The 24,325-nt window shown below is 38.4% G+C and overlaps 3 protein-coding genes across 3 annotated transcripts; 2 read left to right on the top strand and 1 right to left on the bottom strand.

Moving 5' to 3' along the window:
- The first annotated feature begins 1,170 nt into the window (after positions 1–1,170).
- On the top strand, positions 1,171–19,696 carry LOC134655973 (N-acylneuraminate-9-phosphatase). The gene is made up of 5 exons (XM_063511488.1): positions 1,171–1,377; positions 11,708–11,882; positions 15,286–15,370; positions 16,878–17,100; positions 18,396–19,696. The coding sequence occupies exons 1-5, from the start codon at positions 1,270–1,272 to the stop codon at positions 18,564–18,566; spliced, it is 762 nt and encodes a 253-aa protein (XP_063367558.1). The 5' UTR covers positions 1,171–1,269; the 3' UTR covers positions 18,567–19,696.
- Positions 1,474–4,066, top strand: LOC134655968 (neurochondrin homolog). The gene has a single exon (XM_063511483.1). The coding sequence runs from the start codon at positions 1,720–1,722 to the stop codon at positions 3,928–3,930; it is 2,211 nt and encodes a 736-aa protein (XP_063367553.1). The 5' UTR covers positions 1,474–1,719; the 3' UTR covers positions 3,931–4,066.
- Positions 19,697–21,827: 2,131 nt separating the features above from the next.
- LOC134655961 (large ribosomal subunit protein uL11m) lies at positions 21,828–24,248 on the bottom strand. The gene is made up of 4 exons (XM_063511474.1): positions 23,993–24,248; positions 23,726–23,915; positions 23,247–23,413; positions 21,828–21,983 (listed from the first exon to the last, which is right to left on the bottom strand). The coding sequence occupies exons 1-4, from the start codon at positions 24,125–24,127 to the stop codon at positions 21,885–21,887; spliced, it is 591 nt and encodes a 196-aa protein (XP_063367544.1). The 5' UTR covers positions 24,128–24,248; the 3' UTR covers positions 21,828–21,884.
- Positions 24,249–24,325: the final 77 nt, after the last annotated feature.

The following is a 24,325-nucleotide window of genomic DNA, read 5'->3' on the forward strand; positions in this document are numbered from 1 at the left end:
GCCTTTGTCCTCTTTAGTTTTAGGCCTGAAATTAATTCTGAGATAGTTTAATATTTACTTTGATTAACGAAACTGAAACAATACTTTGTTTTCTTGAAGATAAAATAACGTCCTTATTCAAAACGCATTAAGTACATTAAATTTTTAAAAAATATTTTTAGATATTTGGTAGATTTCATTTGTACGAAAACCCCTATGTCCCATTTAAAATTAGCTTACTTCATCATCAATTTTTCAGAACTTCATGAAACCTTTTGTTCAGAATATTTTGTTTATTAGGAATGATTTATCTTAGGAATTAATTATGTAATACAAAATAAAACGTGCGTGAACTCTAGTGGGCAGCACTTGCTTTGGCGTGAAGTGTCGATGTAAAGTTTATGTTTCCGATTAAGGCCACAAGATGGCAGACACTCCAACACGCACGGCCCCTACGTAGAAAAAAATTACGCGTACAATGACACATCTTGGCGATATACAAGTCACAATGGAAGTTAATGACAATAGACAAGTCCAGCACCATTATGGTAGAATTATTTTTCCATATTTTTATTTACCGGTGTCACGTTGTGTGTATACTTGGTCAACCAGATCTTGATAGTAGAAAACGGCGGCAAATTTGAAAAATGTAGGCGCGAAGGGATAGCGTCCCATAGAAAATTTGAATTTCGCGCCTTTTTTTAGTGACAAGATTTGGTTGACCAGCTATAATTCCATTAATTGATCAAAATAAATGATAATATTTTATTAAATTATACAACGGGACTTAATCGCGTATCTAAGTTTTAAGATTTACCTCCGACGTTTCGAGGACGGCGTTGTCCCCGTGGTCTCGGAGAAGACTCAAAACTTAGATACGCGATTAAGTCCCGTTGTATAATTTAATAATGTGTAAAAATCGTGATAGTTTAAATCAGTGAAATGATAATATTGATAATATTAAAAAAAACCTTTTTGCCTCGTCGAGTGTTGTGATTATATCCTTGTTTTATAAAACCGCCATCTAGCGGTTTATTTTTATACTAAGACTGTATGTATGGCAGTGTCATGCACAGTCATGGTTTTAACTTCTTTGGTTCTTTTGTTTGGGCAGCTAATGTGGTTATTACACAAAATACTACTAGATGGCGTAGTCTTCTACAGATTTTCAACAAAAATGTAATTTTTCCTTCTATTCCATTACATTACTTGCTGTGCCGTGCGCGAGTGAGAGCGAACTAAAATACACAGGAACTCTATTTTGCTATTTTCTTTTTCCTAAGATATATCATGGCTTGTGAATCGTACAATGAAAATAGTGATGTTTCGGCGATATTTTTCGACCTAGATAACACTTTAATTCAGACGAGGAAGTGCGATAGCAGAGCCTGCAATAAGGTTTGTAAAATTTCGATTTTATGATTTGACATTGTCACGGTCATCTGTGACCCACTGCCAGTGCGCGCGCTGTCATCGCGTATATTTTTTGTGTTACGTAGTTGAGCTTGTCTATTGCACCGCGTGTTCTCGCGTTCCAGTATGTATGTTTATAAATAGGATATTCTCGGTTGGAGAACGCGAGCTCTGCAGCCAGATTTAGATAGTTTGGAAGAGAACTCAAGCTAAATATAACCGTGATGTAGATCGTTTGGCCGATTCAACGTGTGCCGCTTGTTGGCTCTCAGTGGATTTCAGTGGAGCGCGAATCACGACGTGCTCGCCAAAAAGTGTTTTGTGACAATGGGTGATATATCGGAGTCAATTCAAAAATGCGTTCTCATTCTGAAGTCCGCGAAAACCGACACAGAAAAGTTCGCCGCGCTTTTCATGGTGACTAAACTAGTGAAGGCGAAAGACTGCAAGGCGAACGCGAAGAAGGCGCTGTTTGAAGCTATCGGGTTCGGATTCCTGAAGAAACTGCTGACCTGCACCTTAGAAGATGACTGCCCGCCCTCAGTGTATAAGTCAGTGGCACTCTCGGTTCTTACATGCTTCTGCAATGAGCCGGAGCTTGCCACACATCCGGAAATGCTGGCTAACATACCCGTGTTCCTGGACATAGTGCAGACTTCTGATGACTCGGACTATGATGACAACCTCATCATCATCAGTGAAGCATACACATGTCTACAGTGCATCGCTGAGCATGAAGCGGGTCAGAAGGCTCTGATTGAAGTGGGTGCTATAACTAAGATGTCTGAAATCTATTCACATCAAAGTTTCCAAACAGATGAAGCCCTTAACATCCTTGTGAAATTGGTAAGCAGATACGGCCCCGCTGCTTGGGGTAATGACCCTAAACCGTTCCATGCATTAGTCAACAAAATAGCATTAGATTTTGCTACCGATCAATCAGAAAGGAAGTTTGAGTTGGCTACTATATTGAGTGCATTGATATACAGTTGCAACAAAAGCACTGTTATACCTGGATCTTCAGAGGAAAATTGGCCAATGAGCATTTACAGAGCTCTGCATGACATCTTGACTAGCAAGATCGGGAAAAACCAGAGAGATCCCGCTTTGAAACTAGCAGCGAACATTGTGGATTTACTTGGAATTGAGTGGACGTTCAACGATGATGAGAATCCTAAGAAGTTCTTCCTGTTGTTGCTTCAGTTGTGCGCTATTGAAGTCAGAATGCAACTAGACGACAGAAGTTTTAAGCAAGCCTTTGCCAATGCTGACTTAATCACTGCTTGCTTTATTGTACTGGAATTATCCATCAACTACATGGCTACGGACCAGCTGGACTTGGAACAGAAAGAGAAACAGTCCGTCTACACAAGCCTTAAGGGAGCCTTTAATGCTGTTGTCTCACAATTGGGTAAAGTATCCAATGACAAGAACAGGGACAAGTTACCTGATGCTGAAAAGGTGTATGTTTGTGCCATGGTCAGAGTACTATTTGCCTGGATTGCACAGGAAACTACAGCTATGCGTGAGCAAATATATGCACTACTCCCATTCATGTTCCAACTTGCCAATGACTCGTTCCATGCTTACCGATCAAGGAAACTAGCTGAGAAGAACCAATCAGATGGAGAAGGAATGGACATGGACACAACACTAATGGGTCAAGTTGATTTACTCCGTTTAATGTTACCGGCTCTCTGTCATTTGGCTGTAGAAGACAAAGCCAGAGATATCCTGTTCAACTTGAAACAGGAAGATATCCTCTATGAGGCCATGAGCTTCCATTGGTCAATAGTTCACTACAAGAAACCTCCAGTACCAAAGTCAGAACGCTTGAAAGTTAAAACTCAACCCGAGGCTGAAATAGACCCTAAAGTATTAGAAGACATGAAGGACTCCCGAGCTGCCATGGTCAGCCTGTGCAACATATTCATGAACCTTACAGTACTAGCACCTAAAATTGTAGACACCAGTGTCCTGTTCAACACTTTGCTGAAGTTTATCTTCAACAACTTACCAGAGCTGAAACAAATTCCTGAAAACTTGGTTTTGCATGGTCATTTAGCTGTCCTAGGCCTCCTTTTACTGAAACAGCAAGCTAGTAAGGTAAAAAAGAATGACTTCTCCATTTGCAGATATATTCAGTCTACGATTCGGTTCCTCTGGGACGCTTACAATGTTGACGAGTCTAATGATCCCACTGCTCTTGTTGTGTCCATGAGTTACAAAGAAAACTGGAGTGAAATTGCTGATCTATGGTTCCTTGGTATGCAAACCATGAGTGGAGTGCTAACTATTGTACCATGGATCTCAGAGTTTGCCATTGAGAGTGGGTGGGCTGAGGGCATTGCTGAAATGCTGGCTAAGGTTAAAGTTGGAACACTTCCTCCCAATGTCAAATCTGCATTTGAGGACTTCCTTTGCAGACTAGTGGACTCAAATGAAGGTGCTATCCCAGTCCTTAAGAAAGGAGGTGCACTGAAAATGTGCAGAAACCACCGATTAATGGATTTAGGCAAGAAATTGTTTGGAGACTAAGTAGATAGAATATTTATGATAATTTGTCATACATTTTTATACTAATGGTACTTAATTTTGAGTTGTGAAACTTGTGAATTTAACGCCAGTCTTCTTTATCTTTCCATCTTCCTTAGTACATAAAACTATGTAAAAAGTGTTTTATATTTTCGCTAGTTAATATAAAATCTGCAGTTTTGTGCTGCAGTTAAGAGCCAACAGGAGCTAAGATTGAAATATTTTAGGTAAATATACCCGTCTCGCTAACGGAAGCGGCTCCTAAAACTAGTGCGATAAGGACAAGGCGAAAAATCCTGCGTAAAAATATCAAAAATCGAGGTTTCGTACTCGACTGTTTCCTCCTCCAAAACTTAACCAATCGTAACCAAATTTGGAAATCTAAATGATTATGACATTATTTGTGTCGGACCGTTTTGCTTTTTTGACTAATTGATATCAGTTTTGAATAGCACGCCTCTCATTGCGGCATAGTCAATTAGGCCACTTTGGCCATTTTTGAAGGGCTCTAGCGCCTTAAAAAACAAAAATATCAAAAAAAGCAAAACAGTCCGACACAGATATTGACAATATTAATCTGTGTTGAAAAAATCATTGCTCTAGCTTCAAAACCCACGGAGGAAACAGTCGAGTACGTTTGTATGGAGAAATGACCACTCCTGTTGGCTCTTAAGCTCTTTGACAAATACTGTTAAAACATAATAAACAAGCAACTTATACAATAAATTATGGATGCAAAAAGTATTTGTTTCTTTTTTGTACAATTAATTTTCCAAGAAAAATACTCAGCATGAAAATGACAATTGTTGTGAGTTAAAGTTCTGCGTAAGCAAAAAAAATAACAATGACCAGATACCTACTCATTGTGACAATTACCTGATTTGCTGGTAAGCAAGCAATGCTTTATTGTTATTCTTGTTGTGCAAAAATCAAAAAATAATAGTGGCCATCATTAAGGTCCACAATAATCTTCTGAGCTTTGCAGCAGCCGAGCAGGCAGGAAACGATTTAACCCTTTGACCGCCGTTGGCATGTATACAAGACAACGATAGAACGATACACTGGCGCCGCTGTCTTGTATACAAGACAAAAATTCAACCGCTCGGTAGATGTGGAAAAAATATCAATTATAATATTTTTTACACTCATGTTAATGTTTTAGGCCCTTGTTTAAAAAAAATTGTATTTATTGCAGCTATAGAAATCCATTCTTTTATAATAAGGCTCTCAAAAAAATTGCTCCAGATTTCAACGTTTTTCTTGTTCCTCGTCGCCGTTGTCTTGTATACAAGACAGCTAGGGATGGGAATGTTAACTCGATATGAGAATATTCAAAATAACTATCAAATCGCAAATCTGGTTTTATTTAAGCATTTGAACACTTGTTAAATGCCAATTGGTGGTAACTAGTAACTAGAATACGTGAAACAAGACGAGAGAGACAGGTATTAAGTATAGCTGAAGTTCAGGGAGCTTCTTCAGCTGTTGATAGTAGAGTCAGACAAGTAAATCTGTCCTTGTGGTTTATTTGCAGAACAAAAGATTCATTTTAAGATGATAGTGTAGTGGGGAGTGATACCCTGCAGTGACCGCTTCGCACAAGAATGGTACAGGCTGACGCTAGGACTATATAGTCAGTGTCGCTTAACTATGAGAATGTTATATATTTGAAATTGACGAAAAATTGTCATGGTAGGGAGGATGTAAAAAGACTATCTAACCTATGCCACCTTAAGAAAGAGATTTAAAAAAATGGAACATGATTGCTACAACAATTACATTGATTTTAGCGAGGAAAAAATAAATAAGCATCCTAAATACTTTTGGGCTTTTGTCAAAAATAAAACGATGAATAATGACATGCCTGACAAAATGTGTTACAAAAATAATTTTCTAACTGATGGTATTGATATATGCAACGCATTTAACCAATATTTTAATTCCGTGTTTATAGATAACAATTCAAATAGTATGTTAGACTTTTCAAGTACATCTCAAACAACCGTAGATATAGATTCCATTAATTTGCATAAAGATATAATCCTCCGAGAGTTGCGCGATGTTAATGTTCATAAAGGTGCTGGCCCAGATGGAATACATCCACTCTTAATCTCAAAATGTGCAGCTGAACTTGCTGAACCTATTACGTATATATTCCGTTTCTCTCTAAAGTCAGGAATATTTCCATGCATATGGAAATCCTCTTTAATAACACCCATACCCAAAACAACAGAGGGTAAGGCACATATTGACCAGTACCAGTATAGACCGATCTCTAAACTGTGCGTACTAGGGAAGGTTTTTGAAAAAATCGTTACTACTGAATTATTTTCAGCATTGAAACACCACATATCTGAACATCAACATGGTTTCTTTAAATGTAGGAGTGTCGAATCCAACATGTTAACTTTTACAGACTTTATACTTCAAGCTATGGACAGAAACCAACAGGTGGACGTCGTGTACACCGACTTTTCAAAAGCTTTCGATAAAATTAATCATGATCTGCTCATAAACAAGCTTTTGAACGCCGGTGTGCACGGCAACCTTCTGAGATGGATCGACTCATATATACGTAACCGTAGTCAAGCCGTATGTGTTAAAGGGTACCGTTCTAATTTTCTTAGCGTGCCTTCTGGTATTCCTCAGGGATCCCATTTGGGGCCCCTTTTATTTACAATTTATATAAATGATATTGGCACAACACTTAATAACTCCAATCACTTGTTATATGCTGACGACACGAAACTATTTAAAATAGTTACCTCAATCAAAGATTGTTGGGACTTGCAGGATGATCTTAGAACATTGTCGTCATACTGTTTACAAAATCAATTATTCTTAAATGCTGATAAGTGCTCTGTCATAAGTTATACCCGTAAAAAAAATCCAATAATATTCAACTATAACCTTTGTGATAATACACTTAAACGTGCTACTAATATTAGAGATTTAGGTATTATAATGGATGATAAGGTATCATTTAATGCACATATAGACAAAATAGTTAAAAGAGCATTTAGAAATTTAGGCCTCATCAATAGACTCAGTAAACCCTTTAAAACCAACAAAACAATAAAAATTCTTTACTTCTCGTTTGTAAGATCCATATTAGACTTCGGTAGTGTTGTATGGAGCCCTTACTTCCAGTGTCATAAATCTAGAATAGAAAAAGTCCAAAAAAAATTTATTAAAATACTCAACTATCGCAATTTTTGTATTAACTCAAGTTACCAGGAATCTCTACAACACTACCGACTTCTATCTTTAGAAAATAGACGCAATTTAACTGACGCGACAATTTTATTTAAAATTATAAATAATCTAATCGATTCTCCTACTTTGTTATCTAAAATAAGGCTCTCGTGTAGTAATCGTCCAGCTCGCTCCTCACGTAAAAAATATCTATTTTCACCTCTCCACTTTAAGAAAAAATATACAAAAAATTGTTTTCTCTCCCGTGCGCCTCAAATGTATAACAAAAAATTTTTGCATATAAACCCCTTTAATGTATCCATTTCATCTTTTAAAAATAAAATATCTAATTGCTTATTACATCCCACGCAATAACTCTTGATAATTGGAACTCTGAATAATGTAAAACCTAAATGATATATCATAGATCATAAGGTATAGATCTTAAGAACCTTTGTTAATATTTACCATTTAATATTTCCTAGTCATTGTCATTTAAATTGTTAGCTGGATTTCGTCGACAACTTAACTGACAGGTTTCCAAAATATATTATATATATACATATATGTATACAAAGTAATAAATTGTCAGTTGTAATGTTGTGAGCCTGTCTGTTGGGTAGTACGATGGATCTCTCTCTACCACTCAGTATCAACTCCTATGTTTCTACAATAACGCTTGTAAATTTCGGCACTGTTTGTCTTCTCTGTAATCCATCCTTTGTATCTTTTGATGTAATGACTGTTTGTTGCCATAATAAAAAAAAAAAAAAAAAAAAAAGTAATACGGGAAGTGAGAAGCTCATCTAAGGAACATGTCGAATGTGAAACATGCATTCCCGAACATTTCCGATCCCCACCCTTTTCCAATATTATTGTTCTTCACTCATTGACAATTCAATTAACCCACGTGCAATTTTCCCCAATGCAGTTCCGGTACTTACATTTATATTATCGACACACGATGCGCGGCTCTAACGTTACGTTTATAAAGTTTACGTACCGACAAGCGCTTACACCGTTGACCTAGAGACTATTATTACTTAATCCGCGCGGAAACAGTCCTTGTCGTTCTGCACTGCGGACAGTCCATGCGCGCCGTTGTCTTGTATAAACGACTTCTTGTACAGCCTAGTGCGGTGATATTACGTCATAAATCGATATTGTTTAGTGGTTGTTTTTAATGATAAAGACCTTTATTTTTAACATTGTCGTGTGTAAAAAATATGTTAATTTTTGGCATTTTCGAAATAAATTAAAGTTGGATAAGAACAAAGCCAAATTGAGAAGATTTTTACCATAAATTGTAAATATCGATATCATTATTTGCAATCCCTAAACTTTTTATTAGTTGTTTACTTAAAATTTGCTCTGGCGTGTGAATGAGCATCTTTGCGGACTAGGTCCGGCGGCCAAAAGGTTAAATATCTATCCCATAGTCCTAAAGAAATAAAGGCGAATAAGAGCAACATATGCTAACGGGTCACTCTGGATGGTAATAGAAAATAAAATCTTAAGTATAATATTAGTACCACACATATATGTATGTAAAGTAAATTTTTATGCCAAGTTTCATGTTGTTTTAAAATGAGAGCGCAGAACGCGAAGTTACTTTCGTTTGTATGGCAGCAGCTTTCTGGCGGCGGGTGTCTGCGATTTTAACCAACGCGCAAGCGATGTAGGTACTATGCAAGGATCTAGAGCCGGTCTGTATTATGGATGCAGTGTGATTGGGTCTTTAATGAATGGCCTGATGGTTGAGTGATGGTTTCAAACTATGTGAACCAGCACGGCTACCACGAGTTGGCATTTGACATTTACTCGTACTTTAGCGACTGCGTGAACTCTATCGCACCAAAACATCAGTGCGAGCGAGATGGACACAGTCGCTAACGTAAACGTCATGTGTCAAGTCATGGTACGGCTACAGGTGACGCTGAATAGGTTTTACACTTCTAAAGGGTTTTCACAATCTTAACCACATACGACCCATAGGTAATGGTTTGCTCATTGTGACGCAGACCGAGAATAACCCTACGAACGTAACGAAAGTGACAATGACAGTAATTAGAGGAGTATAGCAGTATCAATTTCGGCCTGGATGCTGTGCCAAGCAGGTGAGTGAACGTCTCGCAAGAGCATTGACCCGAGTTATTCCCGTACCTTATTCAGATCAACCAGTTAAGGTGTGATCTCCGAAATCCGTAACATCTATGGGTGGCTAAAGACCAGATATACTGGATCCCCTTAGACCAACGCTTTCAATATAGTAATGAAGATGCTATTTTCAGCCTTACTTCCGTATGATCTTTATATACCGCCGTGTCTTAAGAATGAGCTCTTTATTATTATGCCTTGTAGAATTGTCATAGTATCTAGAATCAGACCAAGCTGATTCTGCATGGCATTTGCAATGCCACAAGACACAAAATGTGGCAAAAGTTAACTTAGACGGACTCTACACGTGACAAACAACGAGTAGGCATCGCTATCTGTAGAACGAACGTGATACTTTAGACTGTTAGTTAATTAACCTAGCTAGATTAATGTTGATTAATCTCATGAAGGGAGACCTACCTCTGTCTCTCAAACGTAGGCTCATGGACATGTGCATACTTCCAGTCCTCACCTATGGTGCTCAGACTTGGTCTTTGACGGAAGCTCAGAAGTCCAAACTCGGGGTTTGTCAGAGAGCTATTGGAGCGCAGCATATTAGGTGTGAAACTAAGGGATCGCATCCGGAACACCACGCTGCGCTCTAAAACTCAAATATGTAATAGATGTAGCTCGAAAAGCGGCCAAGTTAAAGTGGGACTGGGCTGGTCATGTCTGCCGCATGCCGAATGACTTATGGACCAAGATAACCACAGAGTGGGTGCCCCGTGAGTCGAACCGGGGATCCGGCAGACCTCGTCGGCGATGGCGGGATAACTTAGACTCCTTTTTGAGCGACTGGCCAGATGTAGCTCAAAATCGGGAGGAGTGGAAGAAGAGGGGGGAGGCCTTTGCCCAGTAGTGGGACACAATAGGCTCGCAATAATAATAATAATAAAAATATTAATGTTCTCTTTAAACTTGAATTTGTTCTAGAGACAAAGGTACCCTACCGCCGTTTTATAAATAAAATTGTGGGTATCTGTCGCCTCTAAGACACTGATAAAGGCCGTGTTAATATATTATTGGCACGTTGGCTTGTAAAGGTTTTTGTGAACTCGACCGTTCATGAAACATTTATGCAACACATATAATTATTGCTAATAAGAAGCGCTGGTGGCCTAGCGGTAATAGCGTGCGACTTGTAATCCGGAGGTCGCGAGTTCGAACCCCGGCTCGTACCAATTAGTCTTTCGGAACTTATGTACGAAATATCATTTGATATTTACCAGTCGCTTTTCGGTGGAAAACATCGTGAGGAAACCGGACTAATCCCAATACGGGCCTAGTTTACCCTCTGGGTTGGAAGGTCAGATGGCAGTCGCTTTCGTAAAAACTAGTGCCCACGCCATTACTGGGATTAGTTGCCAAGCGGACCCCAGGCTCCCATGAGCCGTGGCAAAATGCCGGGACAACGCGATGAAGATGATATAATCTATATAAATGCAATTATTTATATATTTGACTACAGAACATTGCCAGTTTTTAAAAGTTTTTAAAAGGTTGAAGAGTTGAGTTACGCTACATTTAAATAGAATCATTACAAACAACTCTGCGTCTCAAGATGAGACATGATGATTAATATCGCCAGAATAAAAGTGACTTGTTTACTACGCCTAATATTTTTGGCATAACATTGAGGACATAGTCTATAGACTGCGTTGGTCGCTGACGGATTGTTTATCATTTGTACAAAACAGGTAATAAGGAAATGAAAAATACCAGTTATGAAATAGCGAATCTGGGAAGGCTTAGCGGAGTCAGCACTCTGCAGTAAAGATAAATTGACTGATAGTATTATCCGTTCGTGTTATTGCAATGTGCACGCAGTGAATAAGCTGTAGGCTGCACGTGAATCGCGTGTAGAAGTTACACAACTGTTATTCGTCTGCCGAGTGTCTGCTGATATGAAAAGTAGCCTTTATTTAATAAGGATACCTACCTTAAGTTACGTCTACATACCTACCCTTAGTAGTTTAGAAACTCTGATAATTATGAAGTCCATGGAATATCCAAAGGCACTCACTGAACACTATAAACACCACAACGAAAATGTTTTCAAAAACACTGACATCTTATATGACACAGTCGCCGGAAGTTGTCAGAATAAAGAAAGCTAGGTTTTTTTTAATACTTCAACTTTCCGGAAGTATTATCACCTTGAGTATTGTATTCTTTGGATAGAATATCAGGCTTCGGATTTGCTTCGGATTGATTTGTGAGCACAAAAAATCTTTGCCATAAATCCCCTATAAAACGATTTTTCCAATAACACAACGTTTCTTCTTAATCATCGACCATCTTCGATCTCAGTTACTTAATCGCAAACCTATCTATATCTACATGCTGCCCTGAGAAGTTCTAGTTTTTGATGATCATAACTACCTATTATACTTACTTTACTCTTTGATCATAACCTTTATCTCCTCAGCTTGTCGAGGTCCTGGAACAACAGTACGGGATGCAGCGCGAAGCTGCCTCCGAGAGCGCCACCAAGTTTCTGAGAGCCTTCCGCGCGCGCCCTGATGATGACTCATTCGCGATAGACGAGTGGCCAGCACATTTATGGAGGAACTGCTTGCCGAAGAACTATAGACACATCGCCAGTGAGTATACTTGGAACAGCTCCAATAAGTACATACCTATTAGGGTGGAGACGGAACGGTCTAGAACTCTAGATGATCCTTCCACTCCGGACTCCAGTAGGTACGGTCTGCTCCTAAGGCGAGACATGGAACTCTGGCGACTTATCTGAGGTAGACGAGTGGCCAGCCCATCTATGGAAAAACTGCTTGCCGAAAAACTATACATATAGGAGGCTCTAGTTAAATGTTTCAACTCCAATATTCCCTGATAAGGCCTACTGTTCTAAGAGCACGACCTGGTTGCTGGGGGTACTTCCGCGTGCGCCCTTGCGACGATTCATTCGTGATATACGAGTGGCCGGTGACCCTATGTAGAAATTGCTGGTAGATCGCCAGTAAAAATTCTTCAACCCTTCGACCATTCGTTAAAGTAACACCAAAAGGTTAACAAAAACTATCTTTCCTGATGTAACTTCGCCCACCTCTAGATCAGTCCTACTATTCTAAGTGACAGGCTAAGTCCGATCAGAACCCCTCCTCATCAATCTTCATCGATCAGAACCTTGATATCATTCAATACAGCTCTCTGGTGTTGACCAATATCCAGGCAGGCCGTTTCTATAGACTCTAAAACAAGACAAACAGCTTATCCATTCGCTTTGTATTTACTGAGCATTCAACCTTGTAGGCCCAAGTGCAAATGCGGCTGACTGCTTATCGCGGCACAAATATCCTTGTGTTTAATGCCTTACATTGCGAGATATGGAAGGGGGTGTGTCCAGCGAGAAGGAAATTTACGGGCACTGCGCTGCAGACAGAAATACACAACATATCGATTACCTCCCAGGGCTTGGTAGCTACATTGTATTTAGATACTTACATCTGTCCTACCTACACGTTACAGTGGGGCATCTCGGATTTTACGGCATGTTTATACGGCTTCGTAATTATTCTAGTAAAGTAAACATCCTAGAGCTCGACATGATAATGCCGAATAGATAACGCCCTGCTTTCACCTCTATTGACGATTACTTAAGTTTAAAGAATAAAGATGCCATGCTCTGACACAGTGACGAGCACTTGAATGTCTATCTTATCCTTCCGTAGACTCGACTTTGAACATGACCTTTCAACTACCTTTGCACCGCGGCGCAATAACAGTCACGGATAAGCCACTGTTTACCTTTCATTATCTAAATGCTCATTAAAAACTACAGTAAACATTTACCTGCGGTACAGTAACTTACAATAATTTTTCACACGATAAAAAACGCAAATGTATGTCATACTTTCTGTCACTACAAATAAAATCGTTTTAAAATGTTTATGCTCGCATTGTCGCGTAAGATGTGGCTCCTAGCCAGGTCTTTGTATCGTCAAAACAATTTAGTGTTCCCCAAATAAGTAGGCGTAAACCAGGCCACAAAGCAACAACAACATAGTACATTTCATATGGCATGATAATATTGGGCTTGCTACCAATGAAAATTTATTAGAGTATAGGTACAAGGCCATATCCACAGCGTAGTTTTATTTATCTGTGTGTCATCATTTACGTCAATTTCGTCAGACGCATGCGCCCCATGCGATATTATTAGGTATAGATATTGTAAACAAAATGATGCTCACGCGCAAGTGCGAATGAAGGAGATAGATGCGAAGTTGGAAATAGAGTGGAAACATCTTTTAAATCATTTAGTGTATTTCACAATAGGAGTTTTATTTTTAACTGCGCAGCCAACGAAAATCACTAAAGTATAGGTAGGTATAGATAATGTCTGGGATGTTAAATAAAGCTTTTCTGTCTGTCTAATTCATAAAAAAATATTTTTGTTTATTGGAAAAACGCCATTTGACCGCTAACCTCACCTGCCAGCCTATTATGGATAGCTTTATCCATCTTTATCCACGTGATAAAATAACTGTCACTGTTTAACACCGTGGGAAAGAAAGTGACGGACTCCGTTTTATCACGCTGTCACGTAGACAAGAACGACCATCATATCCGTACTGATGAGTAAGAGTATGTTTACCTAAAAGATGTCTATTCACTTTCGATTTAAAAAGATCCAAATGATAATAGACAGAGAATAGATTAGGAGGAAGTGAGTTCCACTTCCCGTTCGCATGATAAAGCTGGATGGATACTGGATGGATATCGTTTAGTGCTATCAGTGGCAGAGGACCGACGTACCTGAGTGAAACGTAAGGTGAAATTAGTATTAAATTCTCTGTATGGTTCACCAGGTTGTATTATACCTATAGTTAGGTGCCTACAAGATAAAAAAAAACTACAAAGTAGATATCGCGGCCACGTTTACCTAAAATTTATAGTTATTCAATTTAGTTTACAACAAATACATCGTCATTAGGTATCCATTCATTATATTAGGTGTGACATTGATACGCAGCAGGTAAGGGCCTCGCACTTGACCGTGTTGTGTTAGCAAGCAATTTAAATCAATATTCGTTTAGCCACATGTAGGTACTACGTGTAATAGGTTTGTTTATCACGATGCCGTTGATGGTTTGTTGAGATATGGCATACAGTAGTGGGAATATCATTCGGCGAAAACATCCTGTTTTCTTTCATAAGTAGTGAAAATAAATGAAAAGCTTCCTGTTTGGTTTGGATAGCGCAATTTCTCATATCTTATCTAATGTCTCGGGCAAAAGGTGGGTTTTAATTTAATATAGGAATGTATATTAAGAATATCGTTAAACGACTTGTGTTCTAAAGTTAATTGGCACAACCGGTCAATCAGATCAAATGCGACTGTGATCTTTTCTAAAGAAACTTATATTTCGCGTAAATTTTCTTTACAAATAAAAACTGTTTTCTATTTAAGATTTTATATTGAAAATGTATTTCTTTGGCATGACACTTGTGTACCTAATACACGATTGCCAAGCAATATTGCTTGACTCACATGAACATTTAAATACCCAGCGAAGTAAGTAAAATTAAAATTTAACGTCAACTTTTGTAAAGATACCACAATCACCATAGGCACTTCTTAATGAGCTGTGGTGCTCAGCTGTATATGGCTGTATGTTCTAAAATCAAAACATTAATAAAACCGGTCAAAGCAAATGATACTTTGATATGCATTATGTTTTTATTTAAATACTCGTACCCATGAAAATTTGACAACAAAACTAAGCAGTAGTTATTCATCATGTTCACGTAAAAGAAAGGTTGATATTTTATGGCTACCGTTTCAATACCTACTTGCTAACATAATATGTCTTTGTTTCCCCAATTACGAATGTAGTTACATAAGTTCCAGTGGCGTTTTCCAGCAACCTAGTGATTTTCCACACAACTATTTTTAACCCAAGGTGACCGTACTGCGCGTTCCACCCAACTCACTTTGCTTTTTCGATGTTTAATAATTTCATTCAAGCTTTCCTTTTGTTTCAGAAAATATATCTGAAGAATGGCTAAAACTAAGATTTCAATATTTGTCTCTAACACCTGAAGTTATCCATCTATTAGAGACTTTGAGGTACGTTTTCTTCCGCGATCCGTTTATTTATTTATATTATGCAGAAATACTCAATGTGACTTAAGGTTTATTGAACCCTAATTCATTGATAAATAATTTCTCCATGATATAATAGCTCTTCATCGAATTCATTACGTAACTTGTGATATTATGGGGCAATTCTTTGTTTTGTTGTTAAATGTGCGATAACGATAGGTAATGGTCATGTTTGGCCAGTTAAACTACGCATTGTTGTTCAACATTAAACATGGAAATTGCCTAATGTACCTACATACTGTATTAAACCTACGATATCCTGATGTTAGTGTTCTGAAATAGAATTTACGCACACACTCGATGACCGCAAATGGCTTTAATCCCAAATATCCCAATGCAGCTGAAAGTCCTTATATACGCACGATATATCTGCGTTCATGTACAATTATACCTCAGTTCTTACCTACGCATTTAGTTTATAGTTACTTGCATTGAAAGGGAGTGTATTTCAGTGACTTTCATCAGGAATACGTGGGTTCTCTGACAGAATCTTGCATGGTGTTATGTGGTGTAACAATGTAGGCATCTAAGATGCCTACATCAACAATTCGACATTCATTTAACCATCATTTTCAGAGACCGTCTAGCATGCCAGGTTTGATTCCAGTGCCGCATGCCACATAATACTATGGATATCAGAGCACTGAGTATTTATTTTGGAAACTTTCATGATAAAGTCAGCGCCAAAGTTTTGGGAAAACATCGTCTTTATTGCATACTCAATAAAGCCTGTTTTTGAAAGTATGGGTGTCTTCCCAAGCGTGTTGGGCCGACTTTGATCACATCGCTAATTAATTACTTGTTTTTCAACAGTTCTATTGTTGCTCATCGAGTGACTAAACTCGGGCGCAGCGAGCGCAACACTTAGGTATTGAATTGTGTTTGTAAAATATATGGGGAGACATCATGAAGGTAAAACCATTGCCGCAACAATTTCATAACAACTGTGGATATATTTTCAAACCTGTATAACTTAACCTCTAGTTTGAACACGCTTTATAGATCGGACTTAAAACTGGTCAGCTCGACGCGAATTAGTCGGTAAGGATTTTGATTAATAGTCCTGGTTCAAAGTTTCAACATGCAAAGTGAAAGTAGGTACGCCACTTCGCAAGAAGTTATAGCTACAAATGTCTTCACAGTTGCTACCTGTTTTAATAATTACTGTCATGTTAAGGCACCAAACCAATTATTAACTAGTCTTTTACTCTAACCGTGTGAATGAATACCTAATGTCCTAAAACTTGCAATAAATTATCGGCAAAATGCAAAACATGACATTAAGAGCAGTTCCGAGCCATTTTCATGTGTAATTTATAGCATCTATAAATTGTGCGTGGAACATTAATTCATGTGTCATTTCAGCTCATAAAATGCTCTTGCACTGAGCTTGTACAAGTGCAAGGACATTTGCATGTATAGTTCGCTGAGTTACAGCACGCAATAACAGTAGGCCGCAATGAATGAACAGGGAGGATTACCTACTGGGTCTGATCACGAACGGGCCTTCGCGCGCCCAGTGGCAGAAGATCGAGCGGCTGGGCCTGCGCAAGTACTTCGACTGCGTGCTGGTGTCAGGGGACCTGCCGTGGGAGAAGCCCGATCAGCACATCTTCCTGGAGGCTTGCAAGCTGCTCCACGTCGAGCCGAGACATTGCATCATGGTTGGAGACAAACTTGAGACCGACATTAAGGTGAGCTTTTTAGGGTTCCGTACCCAAAGGGTAAAAACGGGACCCTATTACTAAGACTCCGCTGTCCGTCCGTCCGTCCGTCTGTCACCAGGCTGTATCTCACGAACCGTGATAGCTAGACAGTTGAAATTTTCACAGATGATGTATTTCTGTTGCCGCTATAACAACAAATATTAAAAACAGAATGGCTCCCATACAACAAACGTGATTTTTGACCGAAGTTAAGCAACGTCGGGCGGGGTCAGTACTTGGATGGGTGACCGTTTTTTCGCTTGTTTTGCTCTATTTTTTGTTGATGGTGCGGAACCCTCCGTGCGCGAGTCCGACTCGCACTTGGCCGGTTTTTTTATTATTGAACTAGCGACCCGCCCCGGCTTCGCACGGGTTAACAAATTATGTATACATAAACCTTCCTCTTGAATCACTCTATTTAAAATAAGAGTTTCTTTTGAACCTTTTTGGTACGGAACCCTAAAAACCGCATCAAAATCCGTTGCACAGTTTTAAAGATCTAAGCATATATAGGGATAGACGGACAGCGGGAAGCGACTTTGTTTTAAACTATGTACCTAGTGATAGGGGTATTGAACGAAAATCTGATCATTTTTGCGCCACGACGCACGTTTTAGGAGATACAGCTCTATAAAGATTTCTGCATGACTAATATTAAGTTTAAAAAAAATCTTTGGAAGATCATTATTTATTAATTTAATTGCAGCTAATGAAAATACTATTTACAGTACATATGGGCCTACTTTTCCGCACCAGTGCGTAAAATGGCACTTTTCGTGCGTATGTCGAAACTTTAAAGTGCTATATGTACTGTAAAACGTAGTTCGATACACGTGCGAATAGGTAATTCGCAACTCGTGTCGATTTAAAACACTCCCTTCGGTCGTGTTTTAATTTATCGCCACTCGTTTCGAATTTCCTTTTTTTCGCACTTGTATCGAAAATAACTATTTTCATTAGCTGAAACATTGAAGTAAAATTGAAAAGAAAAACTACTCTCAAAATATCAGCTGTGCATTTTACGTGCCTCAAACTAACCCATGTTGTCAACATTGAAATGGAAACACGCCAAGTATAAAATTAACTTTTTATTTACTACGAAATGCGTATGTTTTTAAACTTACCTTCCCTTTACTTTCGAGAATGTAACCCTCTTTTAATATTGCTACTTACCATACCAATACGATTCTGCTATAAAAACTGTATAATAGTTTCAAACATTCTTCACCCTTCAAGAAAAGTATCTCATCAAGATTGAACACTAGAATTTTCGTTATTTTCAGGGTGGAAAAGAGGCAGAGCTCGGCGGCACCGTGTGGATCCCCCTCCAAAAAGACGAGGAGTCTTCAGACCTACCCGACTTCACCATAGACAAGGTGACAGAGCTCCCAGAGGTCCTACCCAACTCCCCCAAACTTAGGCGCGTCGCCGCCGCCCCTGACGCAATCTGTTGACGACTTTGACCATACACTTATGACTATAACTTGCTAAGCGGTCAATATGACCACTACTGACTCACTGAACTTCAGTGGAATCTGCCAATTTAAAATCTCGACACCCATTCCTAAATTAATTCTGGTGAGGCTACTGACATGTGACTATAATAACATTATTTTATATCCTATCTAATAAGAAAATTATGCACGGAATCGCCCTATACTAGTAGAGTAGTCCAAAGATCTCAATAGGCCGATTTCTGGTCAAAATTGTGATCAAACGATCACGCATCCACGATTGATTTAAGTACAAAAGTAGCTTTAGTAAGTATATTTTCTATGAAAAATAATTTTTCATCGTCCAGAGCTTGTCAAGTTACCAACGATATGTTGCAAATGTAACTGGACCTTTTATGAGATCTGAGTTGTGTATAGAGAGTGACATTATAGTTTATTTTTTGAAGACTTGTATAGAGAGTTGGTATGGTATTGGATATATTTTTTATTATAATGTATAGTCATTCTTATAAGCTTAGCATGATTTCGTTGTATTATTTTTTAAAGTATTTGAGTCTGATGTAAGGAGGAGCTGGCCACTATTCATGTGATACCTAGTAGGAGGTAAGTAGTTTTTTGTTCTCATAGATTATTTTCTAGACAATTTATGTGACTCTGGTCACAACCTAGTATCGTTTCTAAAAGTATTCAAGTACAAGGGTTGTTAAATGTGTTGTTTATTTTTGTCGGTAGTTCGTATGTAGGTAATCTTGTAGACTGGTAAGATATATGTGGGACATGTGTATATTTATGTAAGAAACATGTTCCTACATAACTTGAAACAGTATCATGAATCATGATGTAACTTGGAGACTTATTGTTACCCTATGTACGCAAAGTACATTGGTCTTCTTCATGCGTTTGAAGATTGAATTTATCGAGGTTGACTTTGTAATTTTGTTATTCTTGAATGGACATTTACTTTATGTGAAGATTTTGGAGTTGAAGTTATGAAACTTTAAATGATACATTCTGGACTTTTGCAGCCGTGGGAAGCAGCCATATCATAATTATTTAAAATTGATCGGCCAAAGTACTCTTATGATGGCAAAAGTGAATATGTACATAATAAATATGATATTTTACTACAATAGTTGTTTCATTTCTAAATATATATGAAATTTGCAGAAGTTGAAGGTAGGTACAATACACTTTTTTCAAACTAATAAACGCCATAGAGCAAATCATACCAGTCTCGGAAAAGATGAAATGATACTGCACTAGACACTAGATATTATTTTACAAATGAGATCTAACGACACAAAATTCGCAAAATAAACTAGTCAAAATTTTTATGCTGATTTAGTAGTTCCCTTTTGCAAAAGTATGTCTAATTATAAATGGTACTACTTACGTGAAATAATAGTACATTACTGCAGACGCCGGGAAAGAAGGGCTTGCCGGGTGAGTAGGTATAGCCGGCCGACCGTAGGGAGGCCGGATAGTGATACGAAGCCGGCAAGACCTTTTCACGGCTAGGCATGTATAGTGCTTTTCTCAAACATGCAATGAAATAAAAAAATACACCACTCAAAAAAACAAATTTTCTCAAACATGCAATGAAATGTCGTCGCTCCGGGCGTTATATCAGGCTTCGAAGTATCACGTTTAGGGCGGAGCAACTCCAGAGAACTGTAAAGGAATTTCATACGAAATTGAAGGCCTAGGCCGGGAAGTAATTTTTTTTAAAATTCTAATGTAAACATGGGGTCTGTGTCCATGAACAGACTAAACAGCCGAATTAAATATTTTTTTTTATATTTTTGGTGAATGAATGGTTATCGGACCAAAATATCCGTGTTAACGCCTGTTATACACGAACGTACTGATATTAAGAATACGAATCTGTATGATTCAATGTGTAGATGAATAAATTTAAAATTTTGTCTATACGTAAGTCACCAGAGACCATAGACAATATTTAAAATCCTCTGCATTTATTTTATTTATAGAAATTGAGATTCTTATTATCAGATTGTGTATAATGGCCCTAATAAGGTCTATTCGAACACTACACACGCGAAATACGGACGACTTCCGTAAAAAAAAACAATTATGGCGTGATTGGAAGAAAAATTAAAAAACTTTTGTTGTGAAGTTGGATTTTTATTATAAAGATTATAAATTTGTTTTTTTGAGTGGTGTATTTTTTTATTTCATTGCATGTTTGAGAAAAGCACTATACATGCCTAGCCGTGAAAAGGTCTTGCCGGCTTCGTATCACTATCCGGCCTCCCTACGGTCGGCCGGCTATACCTACTCACCCGGCAAGCCCTTCTTTCCCGGCGTCTGCAGTAATGTACTATTATAATCTTTATAATAAAAATCCAACTTCACAACAAAAGTTTTTTAATTTTTCTTCCAATCACGCCATAATTGTTTTTTTTTTACGGAAGTCGTCCGTATTTCGCGTGTGTAGTGTTCGAATAGACCTTATTAGGGCCATTATACACAATCTGATAATAAGAATCTCAATTTCTATAAATAAAATAAATGCAGAGGATTTTAAATATTGTCTATGGTCTCTGGTGACTTACGTATAGACAAAATTTTAAATTTATTCATCTACACATTGAATCATACAGATTCGTATTCTTAATATCAGTACGTTCGTGTATAACAGGCGTTAACACGGATATTTTGGTCCGATAACCATTCATTCACCAAAAATATAAAAAAAAAATATTTAATTCGGCTGTTTAGTCTGTTCATGGACACAGACCCCATGTTTACATTAGAATTTAAAAAAAAATTACTTCCCGGCCTAGGCCTTCAATTTCGTATGAAATTCCTTTACAGTTCTCTGGAGTTGCTCCGCCCTAAACGTGATACTTCGAAGCCTGATATAACGCCCGGAGCGACGACATTTCATTGCATGTTTGAGAAAAGTACCATTAAGGGCCACCCCACATCTGGCGTCTTTCGAGCGTCGGCGTCGGTCAGCGCTATGACGTCGCTGCGCAGTTGCGTTGACGTTGCGTCGAGCAGGGCCATAGAGTTGTAGACGCCGAAGAGACGCCGACGCTCGAAAGACGCTAGATGTGGGGTGGCCCTAACTCTTTGAAACTGCACTGATGCGAGATGACACTCGATGACGTCAACGCCATTTTTTTTTGTGATATGGGCAGTAATTCTAGTGTTTAAATACTAGATTTAAAAAAAACTACAGGAATCGTGATGTGATTATGAAAATGAGCCTAAAACAAACATACCTTTGAACTATTGTACAACTATATTTAAACTAAGTATAACGGTTTTCTAACAGTCCGACTGTCAGGGCTACGCAGTTCGTAACATTTTGGCTTCTCTCTTTTCTTGGAGCTGTTTCTTCTGTTCCTCTACTGCTAGCTTTCTTTCTGCCAGGAACTCTTCATATTCCTGAAATTTGGAAGTATATAAAATGTTAAATAATTACTAGCAAAAAAAAAAGATTATGTGTGGGGCAATCTCGTATTATGGGGCACAGAGTTTTATGTTTTGCAATAAAATCAAACATTACTAGCATAATTATAAGCTTAGACAATGGCATACTGAGACGCCTAAAGTAGGTACTTATTGTAGCAAACTCAACAGCTGTAATTAGATAGTGCTGCACTGTACATGATTATCATTATTATCAAGCAGTTGGGTTAACCTTTTCCACGCTATGTCAAACACAAAAGCTGTCACTCAGACGCCACATCATTGAAGTGTCAAAACTGAAGTTGAACTTTATGTATATGCACGTAGGTCGATGTTGCTCTGTGGTCTGTGACTGATTAATCGGTCTTTGGCGTTGAACCTACGGTGCGTATATATCGGTCATTGGCGTCCAAAAGGTTAATCAACTTTTTTTTGTCACACGTTGCTATGGTTACGGTCTCCTGAGTCATTCTTAAAATTCTAGGTTTTTCGTATTTAAATGAACCAAACTTGCATTTTATGGTAGTTATAAGACCTTTCCATAATGTGACATCTACTGAACATGTTAGTAACATGGTACAGCAGTTCTTCTAACAATCTATGCTACTATTGTCTCCTCGCTGATGGGACAGAATAACAACAAGAAATAGTTGATTGACCATTTGACTGCCAAAGACGTCAACTGATGCGCGGCTACAACTCAATATCAACCTTCGTGCATACAGACAAGGTTCACGATGACGCCCAACCCAGACCGCGCTCATACAGCGCCATCTATTTATAGATTGCACATGCACAATTGCTCAAAATAGTGAATTGATAGCCCCTTAGTGTAAGGCCTGAGTTGACGCTCGAGTTGGGCGTGCAGCGGGGCGGGGCGTGCGGCGTGCATGATAAACAAATGCAAATGTATAGGAGCGGCCTTAGTGCACGCTGCTCAAATTACTTGTGAGCCTGACGCCACGCTGCACGCCCCGCCGAACGCTCCGCTTCGAGCGTCCACTCAGGCCTTACACTTAGTGATTTTAACACTTTGTCGTCAGTAACAATTGAAGTGTCAACTTTAATTAGATTTGAGTTTTAAGATTAAGAGATGGCGATTAACACATTCAGTGCCAGCGCGAGCTGCACCTGCTGCTGAGCAAGGAAAAACCGTATGTAGCGAAAAGCGCCTACGAACAGTGAACTCGCCTAGCGAGTTCCTGGCAGTTAATGTGTTAAGAGTTTTAAAACATTTACCTTAGCATCTAAATCTCTAACTACTTGAATCCCGCAAGTCCTAGCCGTGGCAATCAGCATTGTGCAGATCTCCTCCAGCGGTCTCCACTCCAAAGGGGGATCTTGCTGCTTTATTTTAGCTATTTCATACAAATGCTTCAATGTGATCTTTCCACTTATCTCCTTGCCTGAAATTTTATAAATATTTTAGGACAATCTTCACTCCAGGGATCGGAACCGGTTTTATGCAAAAACTACGAAATAACCATATTTTTCGAATTATTTTATACTCAAAATGTAGGACTCAGTTGTGTTTTTAGGTAACGACTTTGTATTATTAGATTGTCCAATTAGAAATTAAGTAATTAGCAAAGAACGAAATAATACCGGTTTCGTTCCCATACAAAAAATACCAAATAAATGAGAAAATTGAAAGTTTGTACGGAACCCTCGGTGCGCGAATTAAACGAACCCGCACTTGACCGGTTTTTTAAACGTACCAGAGTCCATGGCACCCCTGTTAATACCAGCTGCTTGCTTAAGAAAATAACTTGCAGGTGGTTGATGAATCGTCAGCTGGTATGATCGATCCGAATTCACTTTCACTCTAGTCGGTAACGGTATTCCTTGCTTAATATTTCCAGTCTTCTCATTGAAGTCCTTGCAAAACGCAGCTATGTTAATGTTTCGCTGAAATATAGGTTATAACTGTGAAATACAAGATATTATTATCTTAATTAAGGATAAATACACTTGATTATGCATACCTGACCAAGCATAGGCCCTAAAGGTGGACCAGCAGCAGCCATTCCAGCAGGAATATTGGTTCTTAGTTTAGAAGAATGATCAATCTTATCAGCAACTTTCTTCATAGACTTAAGTCTTGCTACTGATTTAGACATGGTTAGAAAAGAAAAATAACTCTACTTAGCACAAATTATAACTTGGAGTATCAATTATTTTAATAATGATAGAATAAATAAATAAAGTTCATTAATTTCATAATATAACCTAGAACCATCCTAGAACTGCCACCGAATCTGTCAAAATTTTTAGCCGAGCTGTTTGAGATACCGCAATAAACGCTAAAATTGACTATT

Source organism: Cydia amplana, chromosome 17, assembly GCF_948474715.1.
Source record: "Cydia amplana chromosome 17, ilCydAmpl1.1, whole genome shotgun sequence".
In the NCBI taxonomy this organism is placed as follows: Eukaryota; Metazoa; Arthropoda; class Insecta; order Lepidoptera; family Tortricidae; genus Cydia; species Cydia amplana.